The sequence below is a fragment of the Choristoneura fumiferana genome, chromosome 30, assembly GCF_025370935.1.
Source record: "Choristoneura fumiferana chromosome 30, NRCan_CFum_1, whole genome shotgun sequence".
NCBI lineage: Eukaryota > Metazoa > Arthropoda > Insecta > Lepidoptera > Tortricidae > Choristoneura > Choristoneura fumiferana.
In genome coordinates, this window is record NC_133501.1 from 8,957,646 (window position 1) to 8,985,631 (window position 27,986).

The 27,986-nt window shown below is 39.3% G+C and overlaps 2 protein-coding genes and 1 pseudogene across 3 annotated transcripts in view; 1 reads left to right on the forward strand and 2 right to left on the reverse strand.

The window, feature by feature from the left end:
- LOC141444833 (uncharacterized) overlaps nt 1–27,986 on the forward strand; it is a 337,995-nt gene that overhangs the window by 257,700 nt on the left and 52,309 nt on the right. The window lies entirely within an intron of this gene.
- Nucleotides 671–11,982, reverse strand: LOC141444848 (copper chaperone for superoxide dismutase-like). The gene is made up of 7 exons (XM_074110567.1): nt 11,838–11,982; nt 9,541–9,633; nt 8,145–8,256; nt 7,249–7,412; nt 5,785–5,934; nt 5,064–5,167; nt 671–1,177 (listed from the first exon to the last, which is right to left on the reverse strand). The coding sequence occupies exons 1-7, from the start codon at nt 11,850–11,852 to the stop codon at nt 988–990; spliced, it is 828 nt and encodes a 275-aa protein (XP_073966668.1). The 5' UTR covers nt 11,853–11,982; the 3' UTR covers nt 671–987.
- The window catches only part of LOC141444513 (uncharacterized), a 36,108-nt pseudogene continuing 20,540 nt past the window's right edge, over nt 12,419–27,986 (reverse strand).

A 27,986-nucleotide genomic window follows, 5' to 3' on the forward strand; every position in this document is an offset into this window, starting at 1 on the left:
TATAGTGTAATGGTGGTAGTAGTTCGCCTTTGTACATCTTATTATCCTGTGTTATGTTATTTTCATGTGTTTTTATGTACAATAAGGAGTTTTAGAATACAATACAATATATCAAACTTTCAAGGAAAACTATAACGGCTAAGTTTGCTTGAGAATTATTAGTAGTTTAAGAATAAATACTTAGCAGCCTAAGGTATAAAATATACCTACAAGTAAACTTGGAAGATTCCGTATAAAATACGAAATCCTTAGAAAAATATTACTTATTATTTTCGTAATGGCTACGGAACCCTATTTTGGGCGTGTCCGACACGCTTTTGGCCGGTTTTAGTAAATCGCTTCTTCTAAATTTGAAGGCACATAAAGTACAGTTGTACGGTTTTTCTCCACTATGAACTTACATGAGAATTCAGGGTACCTTTTTGACAAAATCTGAAGCCACATACATTACATGGCATGCATACGGCTTTTCTTCGCTGTGAATTCTTAGATAATAATAATAATTATTATTATTTCGTTAGATATACACTGCAATTTAAAATGTAAAGGAAACTCTAGCTCTAAACTATATGTCATAGTTTAAAAAACGAACGTTTGTAAACGACTGTTTGTTTCTGAATTAAATAAATAAATAAGAGTGCTCGCCGAGTTTTTAAATGACACACAGAAACATATTTATCCCAATTTATTTATTTTAATAAATAATAACAAACTCAAAATATTTACATACATAATTATTTACATCTTACCTAATGAACTTAGTTCTTTCACCACTATATTACAAGTATTTATTGTATGGTTGTTTGTATGATTGCAATGCAAGTATACTTTGAAATTTATAAATGATTTTTGGACCTCTTGTTGGTATCCAATTGAACTGAGCATGGTACTGCAGCTAAATAAGAGAGCACGATAATTAATTTGGGGGCACGCAAGTGCCCCCGCCAAGTCGAGCACCCTTTTGCGCCGGGGGTTAAAAATACTCCATTAAACTTTACAACAAGGCTTTTGCTCCCCTTTTTTGTCCCCGTCTTTCTTGCAGCAGCTGTCCACTCTCCGTCCCTTTCCCGCCAGCGGTCTGTCCCGCTCGTCCCACACGACGACGCCGTCGCACGCGCATATGCGTTTAGGGTTCTCGAAGACGCCCGCCGAACGCGCTATGATGCCGCAAGCTATCCTGTGGAAACAACAGTAAATGGATGGATCAAATATTTCTTGATGTTATTATGCGCCGTTAGCGAGGGGACAAAAGTAGTACAGTTTGGTAGAAGAAATCTTGTGTCATATTATACTAACATGCTTATTAATTGACCAAGAAAATCAGCGCTGCAGGCGTTTAACGCTTCAGCATAATGCTGAGTCAGCGACCGTTTCACTTTCGCGGGGACACACAACATTGTGTATATTGTATTTAATATTTTCATGTGTTTTTCTGTATTTTTTTATTTTATTTGCGTTAATTTTGCTGTATATCTGTGTCTTCTGTGTAAGTGAATAAATGTCTTCTTTCTTACTTTCTTTCAATTATAGAAGGGTCTTAAAACTACCACAAAAATGCATGTTTGGCAAATTTTAATCCTATATACTTACGGTTTAAAGAGTGACACAGGAGACCGTACATAACAATAGTAAATAGTGATATGAAAAAGTTGATCGACCCCCATACTATGGCAATCAACTTTTTAAAGGCTGACCAGGAATATAAAAAACCTGACGCGAGGGCAGCACTTCTACGTTTTTATATTACAACATTCTTTACACTCACTATACGATACCTACCACTCATATTGACAACGATGGATAAAGATGGCGATAGATATGGTTATAAGCCTATTTTAAATGTATGCCATACGATTAAATAAATAAATATTGACAACGGTGTCGGTGATGTTATTTAAAGGAATATTTTATTATTTTCTCATCCCTCAGACTTTTTCTATAACAAATACTTCATCATCATCATCCCAGCCTATATACGTCCCACTGCTGGGCACAGGCCTCCTCTCAGAACAAGAGGGCTTGGGCCATAGTTCCCACGCGGGCCCAGTGCGGATTGGGAACTTCACACGCACCATTGAATTGCTTCGCAGGTTTGTGCAGGTTTCCTCACGATGTTTTCCTTCACCGCAAAGCTCGTGGTAAATTTCAAATGTAATTCCGCACATGAATTTCGAAAAACTCAGAGGTGCGAGCCGGGGTTTGAACCCACGACCCTCTGTTTGAGAGGCGATAGGTCAAACCACTAGGCCACCACGGCTTACGAACACTTAACAAATACTTATACATTGTGAATTAGTTCCTTCCAAGGCTATGGATAATCTTCGGCATTTGAACGCACAAAAACACAAAATAACACTTTAAAATACCACGCGCAAACGTTAAACTTTGACAGCAAGAGACAGTTGACAATTGAATTCAGTGTTACCAGTACAAGAAATTAGTTCTATTGGTTTTCCGCAACGTGGCGAGGTTTTTATAATTCAGCAGCTTGTGAGTAAAAGGGTGAGACTTAAACACAAAGATAATTACGATCAACTATATGGGGTGTGTAGGGTCCTCCCCGTCCAAGAAAAGTTTAGGTATCTTGTGGCCGTTGACCAGTACAATTGTAACGACCACAAGAGGCCGCGACACCTTAACACTAGGTCACTGAGACCTGACAAGAGGCCGCATTATGTTGAACCAAAAAGTTGTAATTACTACGGTGAAAGAACATTGGACTATTTGACTCCTCGAATTTTTAATACCATAAGGTTTCCGTATGATAATATAAGTAAAGCAGCCTTTAAGACTAAACTTAAAAATGCACTATTAGTGGTGTATACCAAGTAGCAAAAGTCGTTGTTAATTTAACTCGGCTATGCATGTCTTCACTAAAATGTTAATATCATTAGCATTAGAATAACTCAAACTTCGTAAACAATTAAGTAATGTGATTTTCTCAAAAATGTCCGTAAAAGTTGACATTATTCTTTACATATCAGAAGGTGAAGTGCATAGTTTATGGTCAGCGAAAAATTAAAAAATTAAAAAGATTGCAGGCGCGCTAGCTCGACAATAATGAATTAGCGCGCCTGCAATCAGTCACTTTTTTTTTAAAGTTAAAAGGCCATGGAAATGTTGGCACAAGTCGTATACAGCCCAAGTCTAATGGCCGGTATCAGATATTTTGTTGGAACTCCGGACTTTTTCTATTGGGTCTGAAATAGCTTGTGGTGTTTTCGGTGGAAAAATACACCTGCAGTTCATTTTTAATGAAAAAAGGCGGAAAGCATAAGAAAAATATTATAATAAAATTAAACTTTATAATATATTTTGAGAAAAAGTTTATTCTATTTCAGAATTATTTACCATTTTTGAGAAAAGCTTTATATTAGTCTCGGCTGGAATAGCAATTGCTGGCTTCGTATTAGTTAAACGGACTCGCAAGCTCGTCCGTTTAATACTCATACTCAGCCAGCAATTGCCTACTTCCAGGCCACGACAATAATCTACTATTGAGCGCGGCGCGCCAACAAACTGGTCACTCCAGTTTGGCGCATTTATTGTATTGTGTAAATTGTAATTGTTTATATATGAATAAATGATTCTATCTATCTATCTATAATTCTTGCCAGTATATAGTGTAGCTTGTTGCCATAGTAACGTCTCCTGAGTTACTTATTAGAAATAAAAAAAAATAGAAGTATCATTTTACGGGTTACATATAATAAATAAATAAATAATAAATAATATATCATGGGACACTTGACACCAATTGACCTAGTCCCAAACTAAGCAAAGCTTGTACTATGGATACTAGGCAACGGAAAAACACCACACGGATATCCACTAAAAGTTAGGAGTTGGGACAGTTTTAACATGAAATCGCTCGACGCTCGTTCCAGTGTCAAATCTGGTGACGTGACATATAGCGATAAAGCTGAAAATGTTGGGCATCTCTTGTCTGGGTGAGCGGTTGGTTCCGAAAGAGTGTGAGTGTCTCTATGAGAGCGGAACATAGATGTCGCTAGTGCTGCTGCATAAGTAGCGTAGTAGAAATAAGCAACCTGAGATATGTATGCATAGGAAAAATTCGTGTCTAGATTCCTGTCCAGCGGTGGTGTAGGGGTTATAGCACGCAGCACGGATTGCTGAGGACCTGGGTTCGATTCCCAGCGCTGGTCTCTTTTTCTCGTTTTTCTGTGCATCCATGTCTCAGTTTGTATTTTCGATATGGTTTCACGGGATACCCGTAAAAGTAACAAATTTGGAGTTGAAATAAAAAATACAAAAAGACTCCAAAAAAAAAACAATCATGAAAATATTGAGCTTTATCGTTGAAAAAAAAAACCTCTTCAATTTCAGATTGGTTTTTTGGAATCTTTTTGTATTTTTTATTTCAATTCCAAATTTTTACTTTTACGGTCATCCCGTAAAACCGAAATTGAAAATACAAACTGAAATATAGATGCACAGAAAAAACAGAAAAATAAGACCATCACTGGGAATCGAACTCTGGTCCTCGGTAATCCGTACCGCGTGCTATACCGCTACACCACTGATGGTCAACGGTACCGACACGAATTTCCCTATGCACCTCATATCTCAGCTTGTGTTTCTTACTTAGTCACTTAAGCAGCGACGCTAGCGACATCTATGCCGTAAGCCCTCAAACTTTTTCGGCATTCCTTTGGAACTAACCGCTCACCCGGACAAGAGATATCGTTTCTAAGCAATCAAATTAAGATTGGTTTTTTGGAATCTTTTTCGGCGAAAACACTTTTTTTCATTCACTCCAATTACTTTCATTTGTACCACTGCCACGACTGCTACTAAATGAGATTAAGAAATCAGCTTCCAAGACCAAGACCATTCCTGCAAGCAGCCACCTTATCGCTGCTGCTCGACGCGGCGACTTGACGCTACTTTTTCGGGCGGGATCAAAACCACCTTCAAAACGGGGTCACGTCAGATTTGTCGCTTCAAACGAGCAACGAGCGACTGCATCTGGGGGCACCTTTCGTGTTAACGGAAATCAGAAGTAACGCGTTGTGTAAGCGTATAGAAAAAGCAATACGTACGGTGGGCCACTGTCTCCGTCTATCTTGGACGCCGGCGAAGAGCCCCGCCCCAGGTCATCAGCCCTCTCCGTGATGGCGATGGACCGCCCGATTATCTCCGCTATCTGACGACGGAGTGCGGTTAGTATAAACATTTGTGGATAAATAAATATCATGGGACACTTGACACCAATGTCAACAATAGACTGTCCCAAAGTAAGCAAAGCTTGTGCCATACCCCTACACCACCACTGGACAGGAGTACAGACACGAATTTCTCCTATGCCCCACATAATCTCAACTTGTTTAATTCTTTTTAGTCACTTAAGCAGCGACATCTATGTTGTAGCCCTCATCGAGAAACTTTCAACACCCCATTGGAACTAACCGCTCACCCGGACAAGAGATGTCGCTATTAAGAAATCAAATTAAATTAAGATGTCGCTAGTGTCGCTGACTAAAAAATAAACAAACAGTGGTGGTGTAGGGATATGCCACGCAGCACGGAATGCTGAGGACCTGGGTTCAATTCCCAGCGCTGGTCTTTTTTTCAGATTTTTCTGTGTATCTATTCAGTTTGTATTTTAGATATGGTACAATATGAACTTCGATTTTCAAATTTCGTAGCAGCCCTGCAGGGTATGGCAAAATCAAGAGTTGAGAATACCTCATTGTCACGCCGGTGTAACAGGGGCTTGGACGTGTCCGACACGCTCTTGGCCGTTTTTTTATATCTACTTACGGTAACTCCATGTCCAACGATCCTGAACGTCGCTCTTCCCCTCTCATCGGCCTCTATGTTGCCTAGGTCGCCTGCGTGGCGGTGTTCCGAGTCGGGGGCGCCGTGCGGGGCCCCCGCGGGGTTGTAGTGGCCCCCTAGCCCTGCGCAACCCTAAAAACAACGGCTCCAATTAACCTCGTAAAGCCCAACATCCCAAATTGACATACAACTTTTTAATATCTTTTTGTTATGCTACACTACTTTGTCAGTAATAAATGAATTGTGTAAATAAATCTCTCTCTCTCTCTCTCTCTCTCCCTCCCTCCCTCCCTCCCTAAAATAAATAAATAACATATTGTGGTTATTCCTAATTGTCTTAAACCGCCGAAAGGCTCTAGCCGTAGCCGCTTTGACTCTCTCGGTCCATTTCCGTTACGTCCTTCAGTACTAGTCTGAGCTACAAGCCCCCCCTTTACCTGACCACGGTTCCCCCCTTACCTGGCTATGTTTCGCCAACCTTGCTAAGGACCCCTGCCTGGCTAAGCCCTTTCGACCTTGATTAGCCTCTCCTACTTGGCTAAGGCCCTCCACCTTCCTAAGGTCCCTTCCTATCTGGCTACACTACTTTGTCACGAATAAATGATTTCTATTTCTATTTCTAAATCTTAGAGTTCTGTAAATAACGAGCTTAACAATCTCTTAAAGGGTGTGTGTATGTTTACACTCTTTATTTGTACAAAAGAAAAGAAACAAAACACAATTGTCAACCCTACCTAGCTAAGGTCTCCTCCAACCTAGTTAAGAACTTGGCGTGCCCCCTGTCTGAATAAGGTACCCATTCCACCTGGCTAAGCCCATTGCTTACTTAAGCCTCTCCTCCCTATCTGGCTACCTAGCTAAGATCTGTCTGCCTAAGCTCCCCCCCCCCCCAATACCTGGCTAAGGTCCCCCGCCTCCCTAGCTTAGCCCCCTACATATCTAACCCCTCAGCTGGCTAAGGTGCCCCGCCTCCCTAGCCTAGCCCCCTATCTATCTAACCACCTACCTGGCTAAGGTCCCCCGCCTCCCTAGCTTAGCCCCCTACCCATCTAACCCCTTAGCTGGCTAAGGTGCCCCGCCTCCCTAGCCTAGCCCCCTATCTATCTAACCACCTACCTGGCTAAGGTCCCCCGCCTCCCTAGCTTAGCCCCCTACCCATCTAACCCCTTAGCTGGCTAAGGTGCCCCGCCTCCCTAGCTTAGCCCCCTACCCATCTAACCCCTTAGCTGGCTAAGGTGCCCCGCCTCCCTAGCCTAGCCCCCTACCTATCTAACCCCTTAGCTGGCTAAGGTGCCCCGCCTCCCTAGCCTAGCCCCCTACCTATCTAACCACCTACCTGGCTAAGATCCCCCACCTCCCTAGCTTAGCCCCCTACCTATCTAACCCCTTAGCTGGCTAAGGTGCCCCGCCTCCCTAGCCTAGCCCCCTACCTATCTAACCACCTACCTGGCTAAGATCCCCCGCCTCCCTGAGATGCAGCCCGTGCTTGCCGGGCGGCAGGCCGTCCACGCTGCCGTCGGCCGCCAGCGCCGCCCCCTGCTGCTGCAGACGGATCACGCCGAGGATGCTGGAGTCCGGGCTGGATATCATGGCCACTGCTGACTGCGTGTCTAGAAGGGCAGACTTTTTTAAGGAATATAAAAGTCTATGGGCCAATCAACTATTTTACCGATACTTTGGGCGTCTCCTGCGTTACCAAAATTGTCTCTGGCGTTACCAAAAAATCGTACATCCACCAAGATATTTCACGGTTTAATAGGTTGAACTTACGTAGGATGGCATATTCATATACACCATCTATTAAAATTACAGAAAAAACATGTTTACTTACAAAAATCTGCAATTGTTTGAAAAATGTCGCGGACAGATTAGTGTCGGTAAAAAAGTTGATTGGCCCCTATAACAAATAATTATTGGAGTAGACACATTAACTAATATATTAAGAACAGTTCTATCAGACCGCATTTTTAATATTTATGGAATAAACGAGAAAACTAACAAAAATGCAACATTGCTGGCTCAGCAGGTATATATAAAATCAAAATTCATGTAAAACAATTGCTAAACTGTAAACTTTGAAATTGGATGAAACACAATCTACCTATTTTTAACCCCCAATGTATATTTTTGACCGCTATGTGTGTCCGTCTGTGGCACCGTAGCTCTTAAACGGGTGGACCGATTTGAATGCGGTTTATGTGAAAGCAGGTTTTCTAGCAATGGTTCTTAGACATGTTTTATCAAAATCGGTTCAGCCGTTTATCTTGTCCACGCCAAATTTAGGTCCTGCTCCTGCGCCGCCCCTGCTTTAGGCACACAGGTATCATAACAAAGCAAGTTACCTCCAAATCCTTGCAGAACAGCTCTTTTTCCTGAACTTCTGGAGACCATGTCCAGGACCACGGAGCTCGGCAGCACAGTGTCCACCACAAATGCACCATTCTTGAATTCAGCCTGCAAAAATAGCATAGTCAAATTATTTGTATTATTTGCTTGTGTGTTATTTGTTTGATCAGTATACGGTTGGTTGCTCCAGGAAATCTAAAAATATAATAAATAAGTTTCATTTTTACACTAGCTGTTGCCCGCGGCTCGATTTCGTGGAATTCGACTATCGTTATTATTTCGGAATTTCGAAATTTTCCGGGATGACATCTATTGAATGTCTTTTCTCGGGACTCAAACCATCGGTACAGTCACCAGCACCAATATATGACACAACAAGCGTGCATAAATATCTGATACGACTCTATTTCTAAGGCCGGAAGGACGTGTCAGATATTTTTGCACGCTCCGCTGTGGCAGATATTAATGCTGGTGACTGTACACTAAATTTCATCTAAATGGGTTCAGTGATCAGTGGTTTAGACGTGATAATCAAACAAGCCGACAAACAGACTTACAAAGTTTCGCATTTATAATATTAGTAAAATTGTTGGAAGGTTTATAAACCTTCTTAAAAATTTACTAGCAATGCGACCCAAAGTCAAAGTCAAAGTCGAAATATCTTTATTCAATTTAGGCTATACAAGCACTCATGAATGTCAAAAAAAATCTACCACCGGTTCGGAAAAACCTCTGCTGAGAAGAATCCGGCAAGAAACTCAACGAGGTATGCTATGTCGAGGTATGCACCCAGCTTGGCACAAGTGTAGTTTTGAGGAAAAGGGGCAGCAAAATGAGCCAATTAATAGTTTTTTAAGGGTTCCGTATCCGAAGAGTGCCAACGGAACCCTATTACTGAGACTCCGCTGTCTGTCTGTCTGTCAGTCCGTCTGTCACAGGGCTCTATCTCTTGACCCGTAATAGTTAGACACTTGAAATTTTCACAGATTATGTATTACTGTGGTCGCTATAACAACAAATACTAAAAACAGAATAAAATAAATATTTAAGGGGGGCTCCCATACAACAAGCGCGATTGTTTTTGCCTTTTTTGCTCGACATTAATAACGGCAACAGGTAGCCGCTTGAAATATTCACAGAATATTCAGTTGCATAATCATTTTGAGAAATAAATAATAAAATTAAAATAATTTTAATATTTAAGGGGACTACCATACAACAAACTTGTTTTTTTTTGCTTTTTTTGCATGGTATTTTGGTGCAATGGTACGGAACCCTTCGTGCGCGAGTCCGAGTCGCACTTGTTTTTTTTTAAATTGCTCCCATGCTAAACAAAGAGCACTTAAAACTAAAGTTCTTATAATGTAGTTTAAAGGATGAAAAACATCCTACCTGTTTTACACCATCCTGTGATTTCAATTCATTTATCGTCTTCTCCAATATCTTCTGGTCGGGGGTCTCACCAAGGTTCACTAAGACTTCTAACTGTTAAACATCAAAACTGTTTATTATTTACTAGACTACCTATGACTTCACATTCGTACAAGTCAACGCACGTAAAAAGAGCTCTGGGTGGCTAGTGGAGGGGATACGTTTGCGCATCTGTCAACTAACAAGCCAATGGCGTGACGGCCGCGCGCGCTCCACGCCCCCTCCCGCGTCCCCCACTGCTCCGCCGCCAATTTGGCCCGTATTTCGCTCACTGCGCAGGTATGTCGCCAGGAGCTGTTTTTGCGAGCGTTGATTTGTAAACCATTAGTACTGACAGTTAGGACCAGTACAGACAGATTCCTACTGCAACATACCCGCAACTGCCGACTGTCCATAAGTTTTGCTTTGCAGTTTGATTATGTACAGTCGGCACAACTGCACTCTGACTGCAATTGAAATGTATGGGCAGTTGGTAGTTACGTTGCAGTTGGTATGCGTATGTCTGTACTGGCCCTTAAATTGTACTTCTGGGATTTTAATAAAATCCCATGGGAATTCCCTAAAATTACACTGTGGATTTCATTAATGTTGCATATACAATGTTCCTGCCAAATTTCATGACTAAACTTAGCGGTTGAGATTTTATCTCAATATTGGGGGAATATCAGGATAAAAAGTAGCCTATGTGTTATTGCAGATGTCCAACTAATTACATACCAAATTTCATCCAAATCCATCCAGCTGTTTAAGTTTTAGCTTGAAGGAGTGCAAACATACACACAAACTTTCGCATTCATAATAATAGGAAAAAGAAAGAAAGAAGACGTTTATTCAAATTATTCACACAAATACAACAAAATCAAAACAAAAAACAATAAACAGTAAAACCAAATAAAACAAAAAACAAATACAAAAATAAAAATATACGATTTTGTGTGCCCCCACAAAAGTGAAACGGCCGCTGACAGCATAATGCTGAGTAGGACAGGATGAATATTTTTTTCTAGATTAGCAGAAATCAATAAAAACACAGTATAGTTTTTACCCGTGTGGTGTTGGATTAGAATTAGACCTCTCCATTTCTTCCGTGGATGTTGTAAGAGGCGACAAAGGATATAGGCTTAAGGTATACCGTAGGCCAGGGTTACTCAAAGTGGGGTACGCGAACCCCTAGGGGTTCGACGGTAGGGGGTTCGCAACAAGGTTTACGTGACTCCAAAAACCACCAGGCAGCAAGGCTAGCAAGATGATTAAGATGGTTTTTGGAGTCTTTTTGTAATTTTATTTTTAGTCAATTTTATTATTTTCTTTTGGGGGGGGGGGGGGGGGTTCGCTATCGTCAAGAAACTTTAACAGGGGTATGTGGAGCCATTAGTTTGAGAAACTCTGCCGTAGGCGACAGGCTAGCAACCTGTCACTATTGTAAAATTGCTAAAAGTGGCTCCGAAGCGGTAATTTTTCGTGTCCTCTGCCTACCCCATTTGAGAATACAGGCGTGATGCTTGTATTGTGCTTGTGGTGCGTGTATGTGTATAGTTTTTATATTTGCAATATTTTTAACTACCTTTCAGTTGGAATCTATATTTAAGAAATAACACAATGAGGAACTTGTTGTAGCAAATGCAACAATAACTAATTTTCCTTTATGAACAGTGTAGTCATAAATTGGAAAATCCAATGACCTCTATTAATGAAGATAAACCTATAGTTATTAACAATTGAGGAAAATATGATGAACTAGCCTGTACTGCGCGATTTTGTCTATAAAGAATTTTAATTTGAATTCATTCAATTCTTAAGTCACACGGAAGTATCGAAATTGAACTGAAATTAAATCGATCGTAGGACATGTTAAGTGAGTTTTAAAAACTATTAATTTTTTTTTTAATGCGTCGTTATTTGAAATTTTCGATTATTTGTATCAATGTACAGGAGTGGTTTGATATTGTGAGCTTTCAAATAGTTTTAGTTACGGTAAATAGGAAAGAAACTAAAATATTCTCAAACCAATAAGATTTCATCCTATTTAGCGTTATCTAGACTAAATGTTCTTCTTTCTTTCTTTCTTTTTTTCTTACCATATTAATGCTTATCGTGAACAGTAGTAGTAATAAGTAGTAGTAATAAGCAATTAATACTCCCTACGACCTTCCTTAGAATGAAAAAGTACAAGCACTTGTACTTAAATTATGATAAGAACTAATACCGAAAAACAAGCGCTTATTTCATCAAATACACAGTTAAGGCACTTCGCTTACCTTGGTAGAGAACATTTTGGCCCCAAATATGCCAAACAACACTCGTTTTACAAATTTGAATTGCGCAATTGTTGGGTTTTATGTATTTTCTAGAATAATAACAAACAAACCGACATGGGATCTGCAACTTGACGTGATTTGTGACCTTGATAATGTCAAGTCAAATCATGAAGGCTGTCAGAGCTGTCAAATCAAAAGATATTTAAGCTATATATAAAAACACTAGATTGTAACAAACTAGATGAACGATATTTTAATTTTAATTCAAGAATAAACAGGCACGTAGAAATTCTTAAGATTTAAATAATTGTTAAAATAATTTCAAACTGTGTTATACATTGTTGGTTAAAAATTAAATAAAGCATATTTTAATGTGCCTGAAACAATTTAGTAGGAATAGGTACAGTCGGCAATAAAACTACATATTATAAAGGAAATATTTGTGATATTTTTTTTTAATTATGTTAAGTGGAGTTTGGACCTTTATCGTCCGTCTTCTCAATTTTGCTTACAAGACTTATTACATAATTAAAAAATGAAATAAAAACAAATTATATTTGAACAGTGTATTTATTTAAAAATCCATGATACAAGGAAGAATAACAAAGTGAACCAGGTCTACACAAAACGAAGGTTGTTTATACAAAATACAAAGAACAATAACAAAGACAGAAAAATAATCTTCCGCTCAATTTACATCACACTTGGAGTCATAGACCGGCATTTCTGTAAAAAAATACGTTATTTTTAGAATTGAATGATCACTAAAGCATTCAACGAACTAGAACTGAACCTTAATAACCTAGGTACTTCGTAATTTATGTAAGTATAAACAACTGTAAGTATAAAAAATGACAAGAGAGAGTGGCAAGGTTGGAATTTAGTGATATATTTGTTCATGGGACAATAATTGACCTAGTCCCAAACTAAGGAAAACTTTTACTATGGGTAGGTAGTAGGAACGGATAAACATACATATACTTATATCCATCATCATCATCAGGCCTACGGGTCTGGTTCAGACGAGTTCTGGCGTGTTGCCTGTGCACAACGTCTTTGGTGGCTGACCAGACCGATGCGAGAGCGACATGTTCGCCCACAGGCCAGACAAGAGAAGTCTGCGGATGTTGGCGCAGAACCGCCTTGGTGTCCTTTTGTCTCATGTCAGCAATCCATACTAATATTATAAATGCGAAAGTGTGTGTGTTTGTATATTTGTATGTTTGTCCCTCTTTCACGTCGAAACGGAGCGACGGATCGACGTGTTATTTGGCATAGAGATAGTTCATGGGTCAGAAAGTGATATAGGCTACTGTTTAACCCGGAAAAATGCACAGCACGGCTACTACGAAACTCGAAACTTAAAGTTCGTGTCATGCGGTCCCTCTGACACTTATACTGTTACGAGAGCGAGAGGGACGGTACGATACAACTTCGAGTTGGAGTTCCGTAGTAGCCCTGCTGTTCCCGATCAGCAACAGCTCGCGGTAACCAAATTCACGCGGGCGAAACAGCTAGTAGAAATATATACCTACCTTACATACATATTAAACATTTCAAGACCCGAGAACAAACATTCGTATTATTCATACAAACATCTGCCCGGCTGGGAATCGAACCCGAACCCAGCTTTATACTTAGTCAGGTTCTCCAACCACTCGGCTATCAGTACCACAACCATGAGCTTACAGTGACCGTATTCGATAGCAACGGCGTAAATTATTTGTATGGAGTGTGGAGTGTAAAGCAATGCCTAGAATGAACCATTTATCAATTTTATAGTCTATATAGTGTTTACCCGTGGCTTTGCATGCGTAAACCATCAGCACTGGCAGCAGCAGGAATTCCCAAGCCAATTTGGTAGTTTACGCAACGAGAAGTATGGGGGTTATGGTTAGCTTGACCGCTATGTGTGTCTGTGTGTCTGTCTGTGGCACTGTAGCTCCTAAACGGGTGGACCGATTTGAATGCGGTTTTTTTTAAATTTCAGAGCAGGTTTTTTAGCGATGGTTCTTAGATATGTATTGTCAAAATCGGTTCAGCCGTTTTTGAGATATTGAACTTTGATATGCGTCTGATACTAGCGGTTGAAAACCTGAGGTTTTTTCCTGATCCCGTGGGAATATCGGAAAAAACAGTAGCCTTTGTGTTATTACAGATGTCCAGCTATACATACAAAACTACATATACATAGCTTCGTAGACTATCAACCTCATTGTCTATCAATCTTATAATCTATCAACCTCGTAGTCTATGAACCTTAAAGTCTATTTACCGCACCTCCCGATAGTCAGCTTCCGCGACGACTGGCGTGAGCATGTCCACGCGACGCGCAGGCGCAGACTCCATGTTGTGGATCAGCTTGTACACATCAGAGTTCTGCAGGTGATCCAGCGAGACTGGCGGCTTTTCGTATTTCATGAAGTTTACCCTGCATTTGATAAGTAAGGTTAGGTGGTTTTACAGTCGGGGAGCGTCATGGTTAAATGTATGCGGTTCCATGGCGCTCCCATAACGGCAGAGTGGACTAACGCTGATGTGTTTTTAACCCCAAAAAGAGGGGTGTTATAAGTTTGATCGCTAAGTCTGTCTGTCTGTGGCAGCGTAGCTCTTAAGCGGGTGGACCGATTTAGCGATGGTTCTTAGACATGTTTCATTAAAATTGGTTCAGCCGTTTTTGAGATATTGATCTTTGAAGTGACAAAGTCCGGGGTTTTCCAAATTTTTGTTGGTTAGGTTATTAGCAGACAAAAAAAACGGAGGAGGTTCTCAATTCAACGCGTATACTTTTTTTTTAGTGGATATGATCCCTAAAGTGAATACTTTACGCATACCTTCCGTAGAAACATAGGCAGCTGTCTCACCGCCGGGGAGGAAACGATTGGCTATCGACTATTTTCTCGCTCAAGAAACGAACAAAAGATATAAGATCCTGTGTGAGTAAAAGAGACACATATATTAATAGTTGATCGCTGGCGGTTCACACTGACGGCGAGAACTTGCTCTTACATCTTTTGTCGCAGCGACAAGAGCTATAAAACTCGCTGAGCTATAAAACTAGCTCAGCGATACTCGCTCAGCGCTGTTAGCTTGGCGGCCACCCGGCTCGAGCGAGTGGAGCGAGTAATCGCCCGTCGTGCTCGAACACTCGCTTTTCACTGCTCGCCCACTCGTTTCTAGTTACTCGCTTTGCTCGCTTCTCGCTCATCGTCGGCGGTGGGACAAGTGCCTTACGTGGGGCTCCCCACGTAAGTTTCTACGGAAGGTATGCGTAAAGTACTTTCTGATCGCAAAAAAGGTGGTTGTACATTGTACCTACAATCGAGCGTATCAGGGTGGAACCTTTTCATAATTAATTTTGCTATTTCTTTAGCAGACGTATGAATGTCAACATGACGGAAGTAACACAAAGGTTTCACTCTGGTACGTGACTCAGGGTTAACAATAAGAATAGAAATATGTACATTTAATTATATAGGTTAGCCAAGTCAATGTGTTTTTTAAATTCTTCAGTTAGCGTGCAAGTGGCATAAGATGAGTGAATATTGTTCTGTATAACTAGAACTAGATGTACCTAGATAATTGAAAATCGTGTGACCTAAACCTTTGCAATGAGGTTATTGAAAGAGTTTTACCGGCCAGACAATCCTAAAATAATATTATAAAAAACACTACAAAAATCATGCAAGTTTGTAAACAAAACTTCAATGCAATTTGCTAATATTAAATTAATTAGTAATTAGTATAGTGTCGATATCTTAATTTGAACGTAGTTTTAGTTTTTTTGTTTATTGTATCTAATCTACCTTTTATACTATTCTATAAATAATCGCTTACCATCAGGCTTAGCTATTTTTTATCACTAGTACGTTTCCTGAATTAAATCAATTTTTTAAACGATAAATTCTTGTCTGATACACCGAACGAGATTCAACCCCTTGTGGGTATGTCCTGCCTTATATATTTTTTTTTCAAAAACCTTAGTAGTTAGTCAACTCACATCAGCAATACTTTCAAACGGCAAAACCAAGTTAGCACGAAGCAAGTGGAAGTCCACTAAGTGGCAGTTAGATTCCCTGGAACCAAATTTATTCTAGAACTAGGTAGATAGCAACATAGCAAACTTATACACTGTATCTAATGATATCAGAATATTTTTTTCTATTATATATATTATGCGGTAACTTTAAAAACATACTATAAAATTACCTACGATAGGTAATCAATGTCAACCAGCAGACAAACAATACAGTACATTACAATGACTCCTTATTGTACACCAGAAATAGTAAGCGATACAGAAAACATGTAAACAGAGAGAAAATTACAATGTAAGCAATAGGCGGCCTTATTGCTTAAGAGCGATCTCTTACAGGCAACCTTTTATACAGAAAGAAGAAAGGAATAGTGGGCAAACTCGAGTAAAGCAAGTTTCTACAGGCAAAAATTTACAAAACAGGAGTTTTGACGGCTGGTTTGACATTGGCTAGATATAATTCATCATCCCAGCCTATATACGTCCCACTGCTGGGCACAGGCCTCCTCTCAGAACAAGAGGGCTTGGGCCATAGTTCCCACGCGGGCCCAGTGCGGATTGGGAACTTCACACGCACCATTGAATTGCTTCGCAGGTTTGTGCAGGTTTCCTCACGATGTTTTCCTTCACCGCAAAGCTCGTGGTAAATTTCAAATGTAATTCCGCACATGAATTTCGAAAAACTCAGAGGTGCGAGCCGGGGTTTGAACCCACGACCCTCTGTTTGAGAGGCGATAGGTCAAACCACTAGGCCACCACGGCTTCAGATATAATTAAGTAGATGTACCTAAATACTCTATCGCAGTGTTCAGTATTCGACATACCTATTACTCCTACAACAATGGTTGGTGTCACCCCAAGGCCAAATCTGGTTCCAGTTCTCGATCTGCCGCGACACATGCAACAAACGCAAAACCAACACTTAAACACACACAAACTCATACACATAAATGAAAAACATATTTGAAAAAAAAAAAGATTCTTGCCCGTCAAAAGCATATCAAAAAAATGTATCCGTAATCAGCCAGTGGTGGGGTAAATCCGAACTAATATTTTTACAAGGATTTTTTACAGTAAAACGACGGCCAAGACCAAGTCACCATGAATTTACTCTAGAAAATCCAAATTTTTTTTACATAAAAAACTGACCGTGATTGATCGCTATCTCACCTGATGGTAAGTGCCGATGAGGCCAAAGGTGTTTCTCACTGGTAATTTATAATAATAGGTATATCTGATATCATCCCATTCGTTAACTTTCACCAAACACGGTTTTACCCCTTTGACGTAATTACCCCCCCGGCTTGGAACCACCGCCTCACATCGGATCAACAGCGAAGAATCATTATTTTTTCAAATCAAATATTTTTCTTTAACATGATGAGGTTTTTAGTGCAACATATTATTATTACACAAAACATGGAAATTAACGTCATCACTAAGCACTGTTATTTAGACAAATATGAAACAAAACAATTAAAATTGAAGCTGGAATTAAAACAGAGATACCTATTTGTATAAAAATAAGCAGCAAAGTGACTGAAGCATCGGCACAAAAGACTAGGGGCTTAAAGTTGTACACAGAGCTTCGAGTTTTTTTTTAACTGGAGATTTTTTTTATATAAGTTCCGCACTTGAGCAACACTGTGCAGGCACAAGCTATTTTTGTACATACAAATATGCGTTTTTTTAAATCATTGTTTCATTTAAAAAAGTCCTTTAATTTCAGCTCCATTACAAAATAAAGACAGAATTTATGTACACAAAGTATGCAAAGCCATGAAGCTGAAAATGAAAAAGCAATGTAACTAAGTTAAGAAAAATATACAGTTTCAAAATACTATGGTTAAAAGAACAATCTAATCTAATTGATAAAAAATATATTGATAAATAAGATGTATGTAAATTATACTTTTCGTCGGCTTCCATCGGTAAAATGAAATCAAAAATACGTTTGCGTTTTTATTAGAATACATTCAATTTCCTCCCCCTTTTACTCCCTTCCCCCACTTTTACTCCCCTCAATAAGCTCAATTTCGGATAAAATTTAAGCTTTCATATTATGTGCCTTTAGTTTCGAATTGGAATTAGGTAGGTACCTACCTGATTATTACATTAAAAAGTATTTTTGCTTAGACACGCTTAGGCTAAGAATCGTACAAATCTTAAGTCAAATAAACACAAAACAACAATATTAAACCAAACAACTTTTTACACCGTAAACTAAATTTATTATTTACAAAAATAAAAATAATACTAACGAAAACTTACTCTCGCGACTGTACATGAGCTTCGCGCATGCGCGGAGGTTTCGCATTTCTATCTCGCCCGGAATATAAATAAACGAGCGAGATGGAAACAAAACACATTTTTTTCTTTTTGGTGCCAACCAGTTGATTCTTTTTGCCAACAGCCGTAAAGCACAAGTAGAAGAATAAAAGGAGTTTATCTACACCCATATAGTAAATCCTCAATTATGCGTTCAAAAACCATAGGTAATGACCAGCATTACGACATTGGATTCTATTATGAACACGGCTGTATCGTAATGAGATTTCATACATCATTACAGCACGGGGGGGGGGGCGCCGCGACCACGTGCAGCAGCAGGTCGTCGCGCGCGCAGCGGGCGCAGCTCGTGGGGCAGACATACCTACCTTGCAGTTTATTCTCAATGGTTCTTGAACACATGATAGAGGATTTAATATATGGATATAGATAAAATATTGTATGCAATTGTACGTCATTAGGCCTTAAAACACTCATGTGACCCTATTATGAAACTCGGCTACGCCTCGTTTCATAAACCCACACCCGTGTTTTAAGGACCCGTATTACGATACAGTTGCATAAAATACTATTAAAGAAAACGAAGCATGTTTGCCGCGAAGCCCGAAGCCGCAATAAATTAATGAATATGACCAACCTCTCATCGTATGGAAGATGAACGCTTTCGTATGTCTTCCTATAAAAATGAAACAAAATGAATATAAAATTAATGCAATTCAAAATGTTAAATTAGGTATCATGCAATATTTTCTATTCTAAACTAGAGATGGTGTTTGACATTTTAATGTTTTTTTTTTAAGTTGAACAGCGAATTGCTAATCTTAAATGTTTTGAAAACAAAGTATTAAGTATTACAAAAATACGAAAGCCCTTTTTATTGGTCGGTGCAATAAAGCTTAAAGGAGCGGTCACGCTGCTTAAAAACGGTGACGTACGGAATCGCAGTGACGCATCGTAGCGCACCTTTTTTTGTATGTTCGCCGATTACTCAGTCAATTGTGGACCGATTTTCAAAATTATTTTTATATTCGAAAGGGTACTCTTCTGAGGTGGTCCCATTGTCACCAAGTCAAGATCTGATGATGGGATCCTAGGGAAATCGAGGGCAAACCTCAAATTTTATAGGCGCACCTATGGCGATCACGACCCAGCAGGATGGATTGAAACCCATACTATGTAATGTAGGTGAGGTAGACGCCTATTGTTCCATTCCTGCTGGCTCGTGCTGAGGCACCGACTTCAAGCTATTAGGTACCTAGTGCATAGTAAAATATTTTCAAGGATTTTGTAGTCGGTTCCATTTTTTGTTAGTTATTTTGTCGGTTTTACTATTTTTGCATGCTCTCCACTTTACGTAAAGTCTTGACTTTTACGGCACATCACTGCGATTCCGCACCGTCTGCGTCTGCGTCTATAAGCAGCGGTGTGGAGGGCATGCGATAAAAACGGTGCGCATACGATGCGTCAATGCATCTGTACCGTCACCGTTACAGTTATACACTAGATTATGCAAATGCATCTAAGTACTTCGCGTGTCCGAGCCCCGACCAAACGTCGGGGTTGGCCCCATACAAAGACTGGTCACGCTAACTGACTAATCATGTCGAGTGTCAGTGACTGACTCGAGCCCCACGGCGCAGGCGTGCGGCGCATTTGAATCGATTTTGCGCGGACATCGGGGAATTCACATCGCTAATTCGCTCTTGAGACATCACAATAGATATAAAAAACCGGCCAAGAGCGTGTCGGACACGCCCAAAATAGGGTTCCGTAGCCATTACGAAAAAATCAAGTAATATTTTTCTAAGGATTTCGTATTTTATACGGAATCTTTTAAGTTTAGGTATATTTTATACCTTAGGCTGCTATTTACTCATAAACTACTAATAATTCTCAAGCAAACTTAGCCGTTATAGTTTTCCTTTAAAGTTTGATATACTTACTACCATCCTGAATTTTTTCAAAATTTTCCACCCACCGGTTTAGATTTTAGAGGGGGGGGGACGCTCGATTTTTATGAAAATTTGCACTTTTAAGTTGAATATTTCGCAAACACATCACTGAATCGAAAAACCCCTTATGGTTATAAAATACCTATCCAACAATACCCCACACTATAGGGTTGGATGAGAAAAAAAAATCACCCCCACTTAACGTCTATTGGAGGTACTTACCTTAATTTTTTTTTTTAATTTTGATTATACCATTTTGTCGGCATAGTTTACATATGTATTCGTGCAAAATTACAGCTTTCTAGCATTGATAGTCCCTGAGCAAAGCCGTGGATGGACAGACAGACAGACAGACATGGCGAAACTATAAGGGTTCCGTTTTTGCCATTTTGGCTCCGGAACCCTAAAAAGTGACACGGTTGGTTTTCTACTGCGGTGCTTGCGTTATCTTGTGTAATCTATAGGTATCTGTGGTCACCGTTTTTTAAGCAGCGGTGTGGCCGCTCCTTAACGAAATAACACGTAAACTAACTAAAAACCTCTAGCTTCTAGCTGTTTCTAAATAAAAAAAAACCTAAAAACTGTACCCCATCGCCTTCCCCTGTATAAGTTCAGCTTGGGCCGCCAACGTTTCAGCAATAAACTGTTCGTTGTAGGCGTCCTTGGGTTTCCTCCATTTGCGGCCACCTGGTAGGACGAGTGGCCTCTCAGCGGGAGTCAAGGGTCCGAAGACTGGCTTGGGCTTGCCCACGCGAGGGGTTGGGCGCTGCTTAAGTTGACGGGACTCTTGGTCGAGCTGGAGTTCTGCCATTAATTCCTGTTCAAGGTTCGGTTAGTAAAAATCTAGGATGCCTTATTTCGCATAGCATTAATTGTCATCATATGATTTGGAAAACATAATTGTGAATACCATAGTAATTATGATTTTTTATAATTGAAATATGTATGCATGACATTATTAGGTGCCGTGCGTTAGGTGGGGAGCCGTGGTGGCCTAGTGGTTTGACCTATCGCCTCTCAAGCAGAGGGTCGTGGGTTCAAACCCCGGCTTGCACCTCTGAGTTTTTCGAAATTCATGTGCGGAATTACATTTGAAATTTACCACGAGCTTTGCGGTGAAGGAAAACATCGTGAGGAAACCTGCACAAACCTGGGAAGCAATTCAATGGTGTGTGTGAAGTTCCCTAACTACTATAAATTTGTTTGTCATAAAATTAATAAATTATTTCCAAGAGAGCGTATTAGATAGTCTACGTCACGAGAAAACAGACTCGGTTAGGTTAGGTCTGTTATTTTTTTGTGACAGCTCGGTAATGGATAATTTCTCATTATTAAATATTAAAAAAATTAAGTAGTAGCTCACTTTTATTTTAAATTAATAATTGAAACAATTTTGGTTGATGATGTGAAACTTTAGACTATATAGTTTTAGCTGGTTAGGTATTAGGTAAGTAATAAATAAGAGTCCTATAGGTACCTTCTTCTGCTTCTCGATTCTTCTCTGCTCCCCCAGGATCTCTTCCTCTTCTCTTTTCATCTTCTCAATTTCCTCAGCACTCACGCTAGATACTTCTCTTGCTGTTTCTGTTCTTCGCCGTTCTCTACTCCGTTTTCAATAACTTCTCCATTTTGAGTCGCTTCTTCTCTTTCTTCTGTAACTTCTTCGATTATTGTCTCTGCGTTTTCGTTTGATTCTATAGACATAACATAATTAATGTTTTGTTAGAAGACAGTTCAATTCAAACCTTTGATTAAGGAATAATTAACCCATGTTCTCATGTTGTGTTAGTAAAATGTACAATACACTACTTCAAAAAGCTTAGCTATCCTACCTAGATTATATAATCTAGATTGTATAATCTAAGTATCCTACTGTAAAAATGCCGTTGTGTTAAATACTTGATGAAAGTCATTTTGTACCTACATTATTAAAAAAAAATGTACCTCGTTGAATTTTTGGAACAGAGGTTTTTTGCAAACTGGTGGTAAATTTATGAATGCTGACTTTGTCTCTGAATTTATTCATGAAAATCGTTATGATTATTTCGACCCTACTACCTACCTTCAATGACTTCATTGGCCTCCATCTCCACAGCTTCAGTTTTGCGGGTAGTTTGTTGACACTCCTGTAAGAAAAATTGTCATAAGAAAAAAACCAGAGATGCCTAAGTATTCCGGATAACTAATCCAGCCAAGTTAAGTATGGGTACGCCAGTTGCAGCAACCAACAGCAGTTGTTTTAGGGCTCCAACTCCTGGCTGGAAGATTTAGTTATCCGTTGCCTTACGGAAACCAGTTATACCTATGTACTATTTAATCATGATTGGTTATTATGGAGTCTTTTTTGTATTTTTTATTTCAACTCCTTTGTTACTTTTACGGTCATACCGTAAAACCATATCGAAAATACAAACATAGATATCGCTAGTGCTGCTGCTTAAGTAGCGTAGTAGAAATAAGCAACCTGAGATATGTGTGCATAGGAGAAATTCGTGTCTGTACTCCTGTCCAGTGGTAGTGTAGGGGTATAGCACGCAGCACGGAATGCTGAGGACCTGGGTCCGATTCACGCACCGGTCTCTTTTTCTGGTTTTTCTGTGCATCCATGTCTCAATTCGTATTTTCGATTCTATTTAATCGTCAAAATCTAATCCCCCCCCTTCCCTTAGACGTTCGTGCAAATCCCAATTTAGGATACGTTCCCACCAGAGATGTGCGAGGAATGTGTTTTTCATTAACCAATAGAAACGCATCATTTACCTACCTTACCTCGCTCCTCTCAGCTGTTTCCACCAGAGATATGCTGTGCAAGGACAGGTAAACGAAGCGTTTCTATTTGTTCATGTAAAAAAATTCCTCGTACATCTCTGGTGGAAACAAAGCCTTACCCTCTCGGGTTGTATAAATCTTCACTCACCTGCTGCGTGATCTGGCAGAGCTGACGCGTCACCAGCTCCAGGGTCTGCTGGATGACGCCGGGGAGCTGCGCGAGCGCCGCCAGCTGGGCCCGCATCTGGGACAACTGCTGCTCTAACGGTGCATTAGGATCTGTAGCAACCATAGGTTTTTGACGGACATTACTCGAAATCACAATAGTTTTCACCACTTCGTCGCACGCTGACTGGTTATGCCATTTCCTTAATCATAATCATAATCATCTTTATTTGCATAAAAAATGGTACAGTAAGGTGAACTAAAATAATTTCCTTGCTCACCCGCGACCTTACGATAGCTAAGCTTATGCAAAATATGCGTGTTCATGCAGTTCCTCCACCTCCACACTGTAAGAACACACACAAATCACACAAACCCATCTATCACCACCACCACACTACACTGACGCGTTTCGAACTCAACCAGAGCTCATCTTCAGAGTGATACAACCGTACACCATGCTACCAGTTGTTAGACTCTAACAAGTCTAACAGGTCTAACAAGTGGTACAGTAAGGTGTTACATTTTGAAAATTGAAACATCATTACTTAGCAAACTAAGTAGTTTTAGCATGCAACATTAAAAACTTATATCTATGACTTTACATTAATTTAAATTAAAAACTATTCACTCACTGAGTAGAACAATTTGTCATGCAGCCATTTGTACATTTTCGTTCTGAATTGGTTTAATGGGAGTTCTGTAATCTCTTTAGGGACAGCATTATTAACTTTGACACACATAACAGTTTAATCTATTTAGTGCCGTAGTTGGTAATGTGTCATAAACAAGTCTGTTTCCTTGCCTTTTGTTTGTGCGTCCAGCATCTTTAGCCTTCTTAAATAATTCTGGATGTTTTTTTCACAAATACCACTACTTCGAAAATATACATGCAAGGCAGAGGTAACAGTTTAAATTTTTTGAATAGTGGTCTACACGATTCATATTGGGGTAGACCACAAAACGCTCTTATGCATTTTTTTTGGCTAATAAATGCTCTGTTTACGTCCGTTGAGTTTCCCCATAATGGTAATCCGTATCGCAGCACCGATCCCACGTAACCATGATATGCTAGTAGCCTTAAAATCATTATTTCCCAGTAGCAAAAGATTTTGAGGGAATGATATAACCAACCTCTCAAATCATAAGCACTGAAATTAACACCTGATTCAATAAATTATTCAAACCTTATAAACTTGTACGACCATCCAACAATGTCAGGACCATGCTTTATTTTTTTTCTGTAACATTTTCCTTTTTCCTTTTTGTACAATAAAGAGTATAAACAAACAAACAAACCATGCAATTACTCGTACATTAGGTACCTAATGATACTGACCAACCATGCCCTCCACGTTCCTCATCAGTTGCTCCGCTATCCGATTCTCTTCCATCTCCACAACTATATTGTTGGTCTCTTCTACAACTGCTTCTAAGTCCAACTCTTCGATTTGTTCTTCAATTTCTTCTGGCTCAGGCTCTGGTTGGGGCTCTTCTGCTGGCTTTTCAGGCGGAAGAGGGATGCCTGAAAGAAAAAGTTGTAAATGGTTACAAATAAAATATACTTAGTCCAAATCGTACTCTTTTTCGTACGGCCGGCAAGGGACCAATGACTCTCCTTGAGTAATTGGTAGTCATGGGCAGAGATGGATGATCATTTACCATTAGATAAGATGACCCGCTTCCTCGTTTGCCTTCATCTCATAATAAAAAATGCATGTCCAATATTTTCTTCTAATCTATAATTGACGGACTATGTAATTAGAACTGTTTAGGACACATAAAGCTATTGCCAGATTTCGTGTCAATACCTAAACAATCATCATCCCAGCCTATATACATCCCACTGCAGGGCACAGGCCTCCCCTCAGAATGAGAGGGCTTGGGCAGTAGTTCCCACGCGGGCCCAGTGCGGATTGGGAACTTCACACACACCATTGAATTGCTTCGCAGGCTTGTGCATGTTTTCCTTCACCGTAAAGCTTGTGGTAAATTTGAAATGTAATTCCGCACATGAATTTCGAAAAACTCAGAGGTGCGAGCCGGGGTTTGAACCCACGATCCTCTGCTTGAGAAGCCATAGGTCAAACCACTCGGCCACCACGGCTTACACAATAAAGAGGATTAATTAAATTCGAAGATTCCGTAACATAAAGTAGCTTAGGTAGAGTTACAACTTAGAGTTACATACCGGGTGTGGCCTGTAATACTCGTATAGGCAAATAATTAAAGCATAGTGTGTAATAATTAAGGCAAATAATTAAAGCAATATACACGTCATAATGAACAACATTAGTTCCGCGACTAATAAAAATAATTAGTTTTTTTAATTATTGTAACACTTTAAAGTTTATTCGAAGAAGGAATGTAAAGCAAAATGGTTGATGTTTGTAGCGTGACAGGCGACGTGTTGTGTTCTAGGATGGCGTACATTGATAGCAGTATTTAATTTGCATGAAAAAAGGAAAATCTAAAGACTCCATTATTTTTAAAAGTCGCTGAACTAATGTACCTAGTTCAGTTTGACGAGTACGATATATGTTTTAATACGATCTATGTTTTAATTATTTGTTCGTATTACAGGCCACACCCAGTATAACAATAAATAATACAATTACAAAGGTCGTGAATAATGTTTTGTCATCGTATTTTCTCGAAAAAGTTCTTATGTATGTATGTATGTAAACTCTATTGTACAAAATAAGTAAACAAACACAATTGACAAACAATGCGATATATGAATGATGATTTCTCTTGCTTTCTCATCTAGCTTACTGAAAGTAATGGAGAAGCAAGATAATGCCTACGAACTTATCTGAAAAAATTTAATGGAAAAAAGTCTATTCAATAGATCTGTAATTAATGCAAGCAAGAGTGTATTAAAAATGGTCCCTCACCAGTCTCTTCCAAATCGGGAACCTCGCTTTCAGGCAAGTTATCAATGGCTTCCAGAAACTCTGGTTCTTCTTCTGGCACCAGGATAGGCTCCTCAGGCTCGACAGGGGGCGCTGGGGGCTCGTTCAGCGCCCTCTCTTCCCAGGGCAATGGCCCAGTGTTGAAGTCCTGGTGTAGTCATGAGGGTGAAATGGTTGGTTTATGTTGATGATATGATAGATAGTGAAGCGACACTAACGCCACGATACGATGCATCGGATGCATCGCATGAGCAACTAGCCAAGTCAAATCATGAGCTTAAATATATCTGCATTGTGCAAGTAATTTGACTGTTCAAGTTTAAGATTAATTTAATGAATCAGGCGTTACTTTGCGGAGGTCTTTATATCAAATGAACTAACTATAACCCACCCGCCGACTCTATCGGTGTCGACGTCTAATTCATCAAAGCCAACAAATGTGTGTAAGAACACATATCTATCAACACCACCGCACTATGCGTTTCGAACTCAACCAGAGTTCATCATCAGAGCAACAAAACCACTAAGCATGCTACCTAGGCCTATATTCAGTTCTTTCGTTGGCAAAACGCTTCTTAGTCTTTTATCTTAATTCTTGCTTGGCTTGACGGCCATTTATGGGATAAATATTAAAGAACCACAAAATACCTAAGTAATTTTAGAAATGTACCTATACGTACCTGCTTACCTTCACAAATGATTAATTATTAAAATTTCTTAATCTAAAAGGTAAAAATGACGAAAATGCAAAAAATGCAGATGCAAGCGAGGTGCGGTGAAAAAACAGACGCAAAATCATGGAAACAAAGGATGATTCAATTCAGTAACGGCTATGTATTTAAAAAATACAGGGCCATACTTTATACATAGCTTCTCATTAGAAAAGGCTCAAAGGCGTTTCAACTGTTGTATGTTTACTGTTTGTAGTGGTGTTGGTATTGGTTGTCAGCCCGATAGGTACATGTTTATCATGTTTACAAAGCAGTTTACTTTCAGATGTAATTAATACTTTTTAATACTATTCAAAGTAAGTTATGCTTATTAAATGTATGCCAACTCATCCTTATGCCAATTTACATTGTGCACGTTATGAGTGTTTAGTTATGCAAATTAAAAATAAAAGTAAAAAAAATACTAAAAAAAAACGAAAAAAAAAGTATGTTATTGTTATTATTAAATTAATATAGACCCGTTCACAAAGATACATAGTTGAAGCGCTATTGGACCTAGTTAAGATACAATTAAAGTATTATCAGTAGGTGTTTACCTAGCCGTCTGGTACCTACAATATAAGTATATTCTATTTGTTCTAACATGATTCAAATGACAGATGTCAAACTGACGTAACTAGAGTCCCTCCTAATGTTACGCAAACTATCGATACTTTTGCATGTACCTAGTGCTTAAAGTGGCAACAGCATTATTTGTTGGTTTAAACGTTACACTATTGAACTGAAAGTCTTATTTGAATTTAAAATTATAATACTTATGTTCAACATTTGGAGTGTCACTTTCCGACTCTGACGACCAATCTTGCAAATTAATAATAAATTCATTCATTTTTAATTATTTAATATATATTCTATATTTACTTGAACGTGATATATTTTATGTTATTGAACTAGGGACCCATACCATCCCTGTTTAGATATATTTTTGTATTTTTTTTGTACTAAGGGATACCTATCATTCCTGTATTATTTTTATTATTTATTTGAAAAAATGACTGCCAAGTTTCTTGCGGCGCATTCTTCTTGGCAATGGTGGTCTTTCCGAAAGCGCTGGTAGTTTAAAAAGTGACGTGTAAAAGTGCCCATTGCGGTCTATTTACTGAATAAATGATTTGATTTGAATTTGAATGTTTTGCCGCTTTTATTTTTACCGTTAACCCTCACATCTAGCGATTGCGGCCTATTGAAACAATATTGTAAAGGTGTAAAGTTACTATAACACAGTGCCTACGCAGTAAATTTGTTAGCGAATTTGAGTTAAAATAATCGAACAATCAGCAGTTTTAATGTGA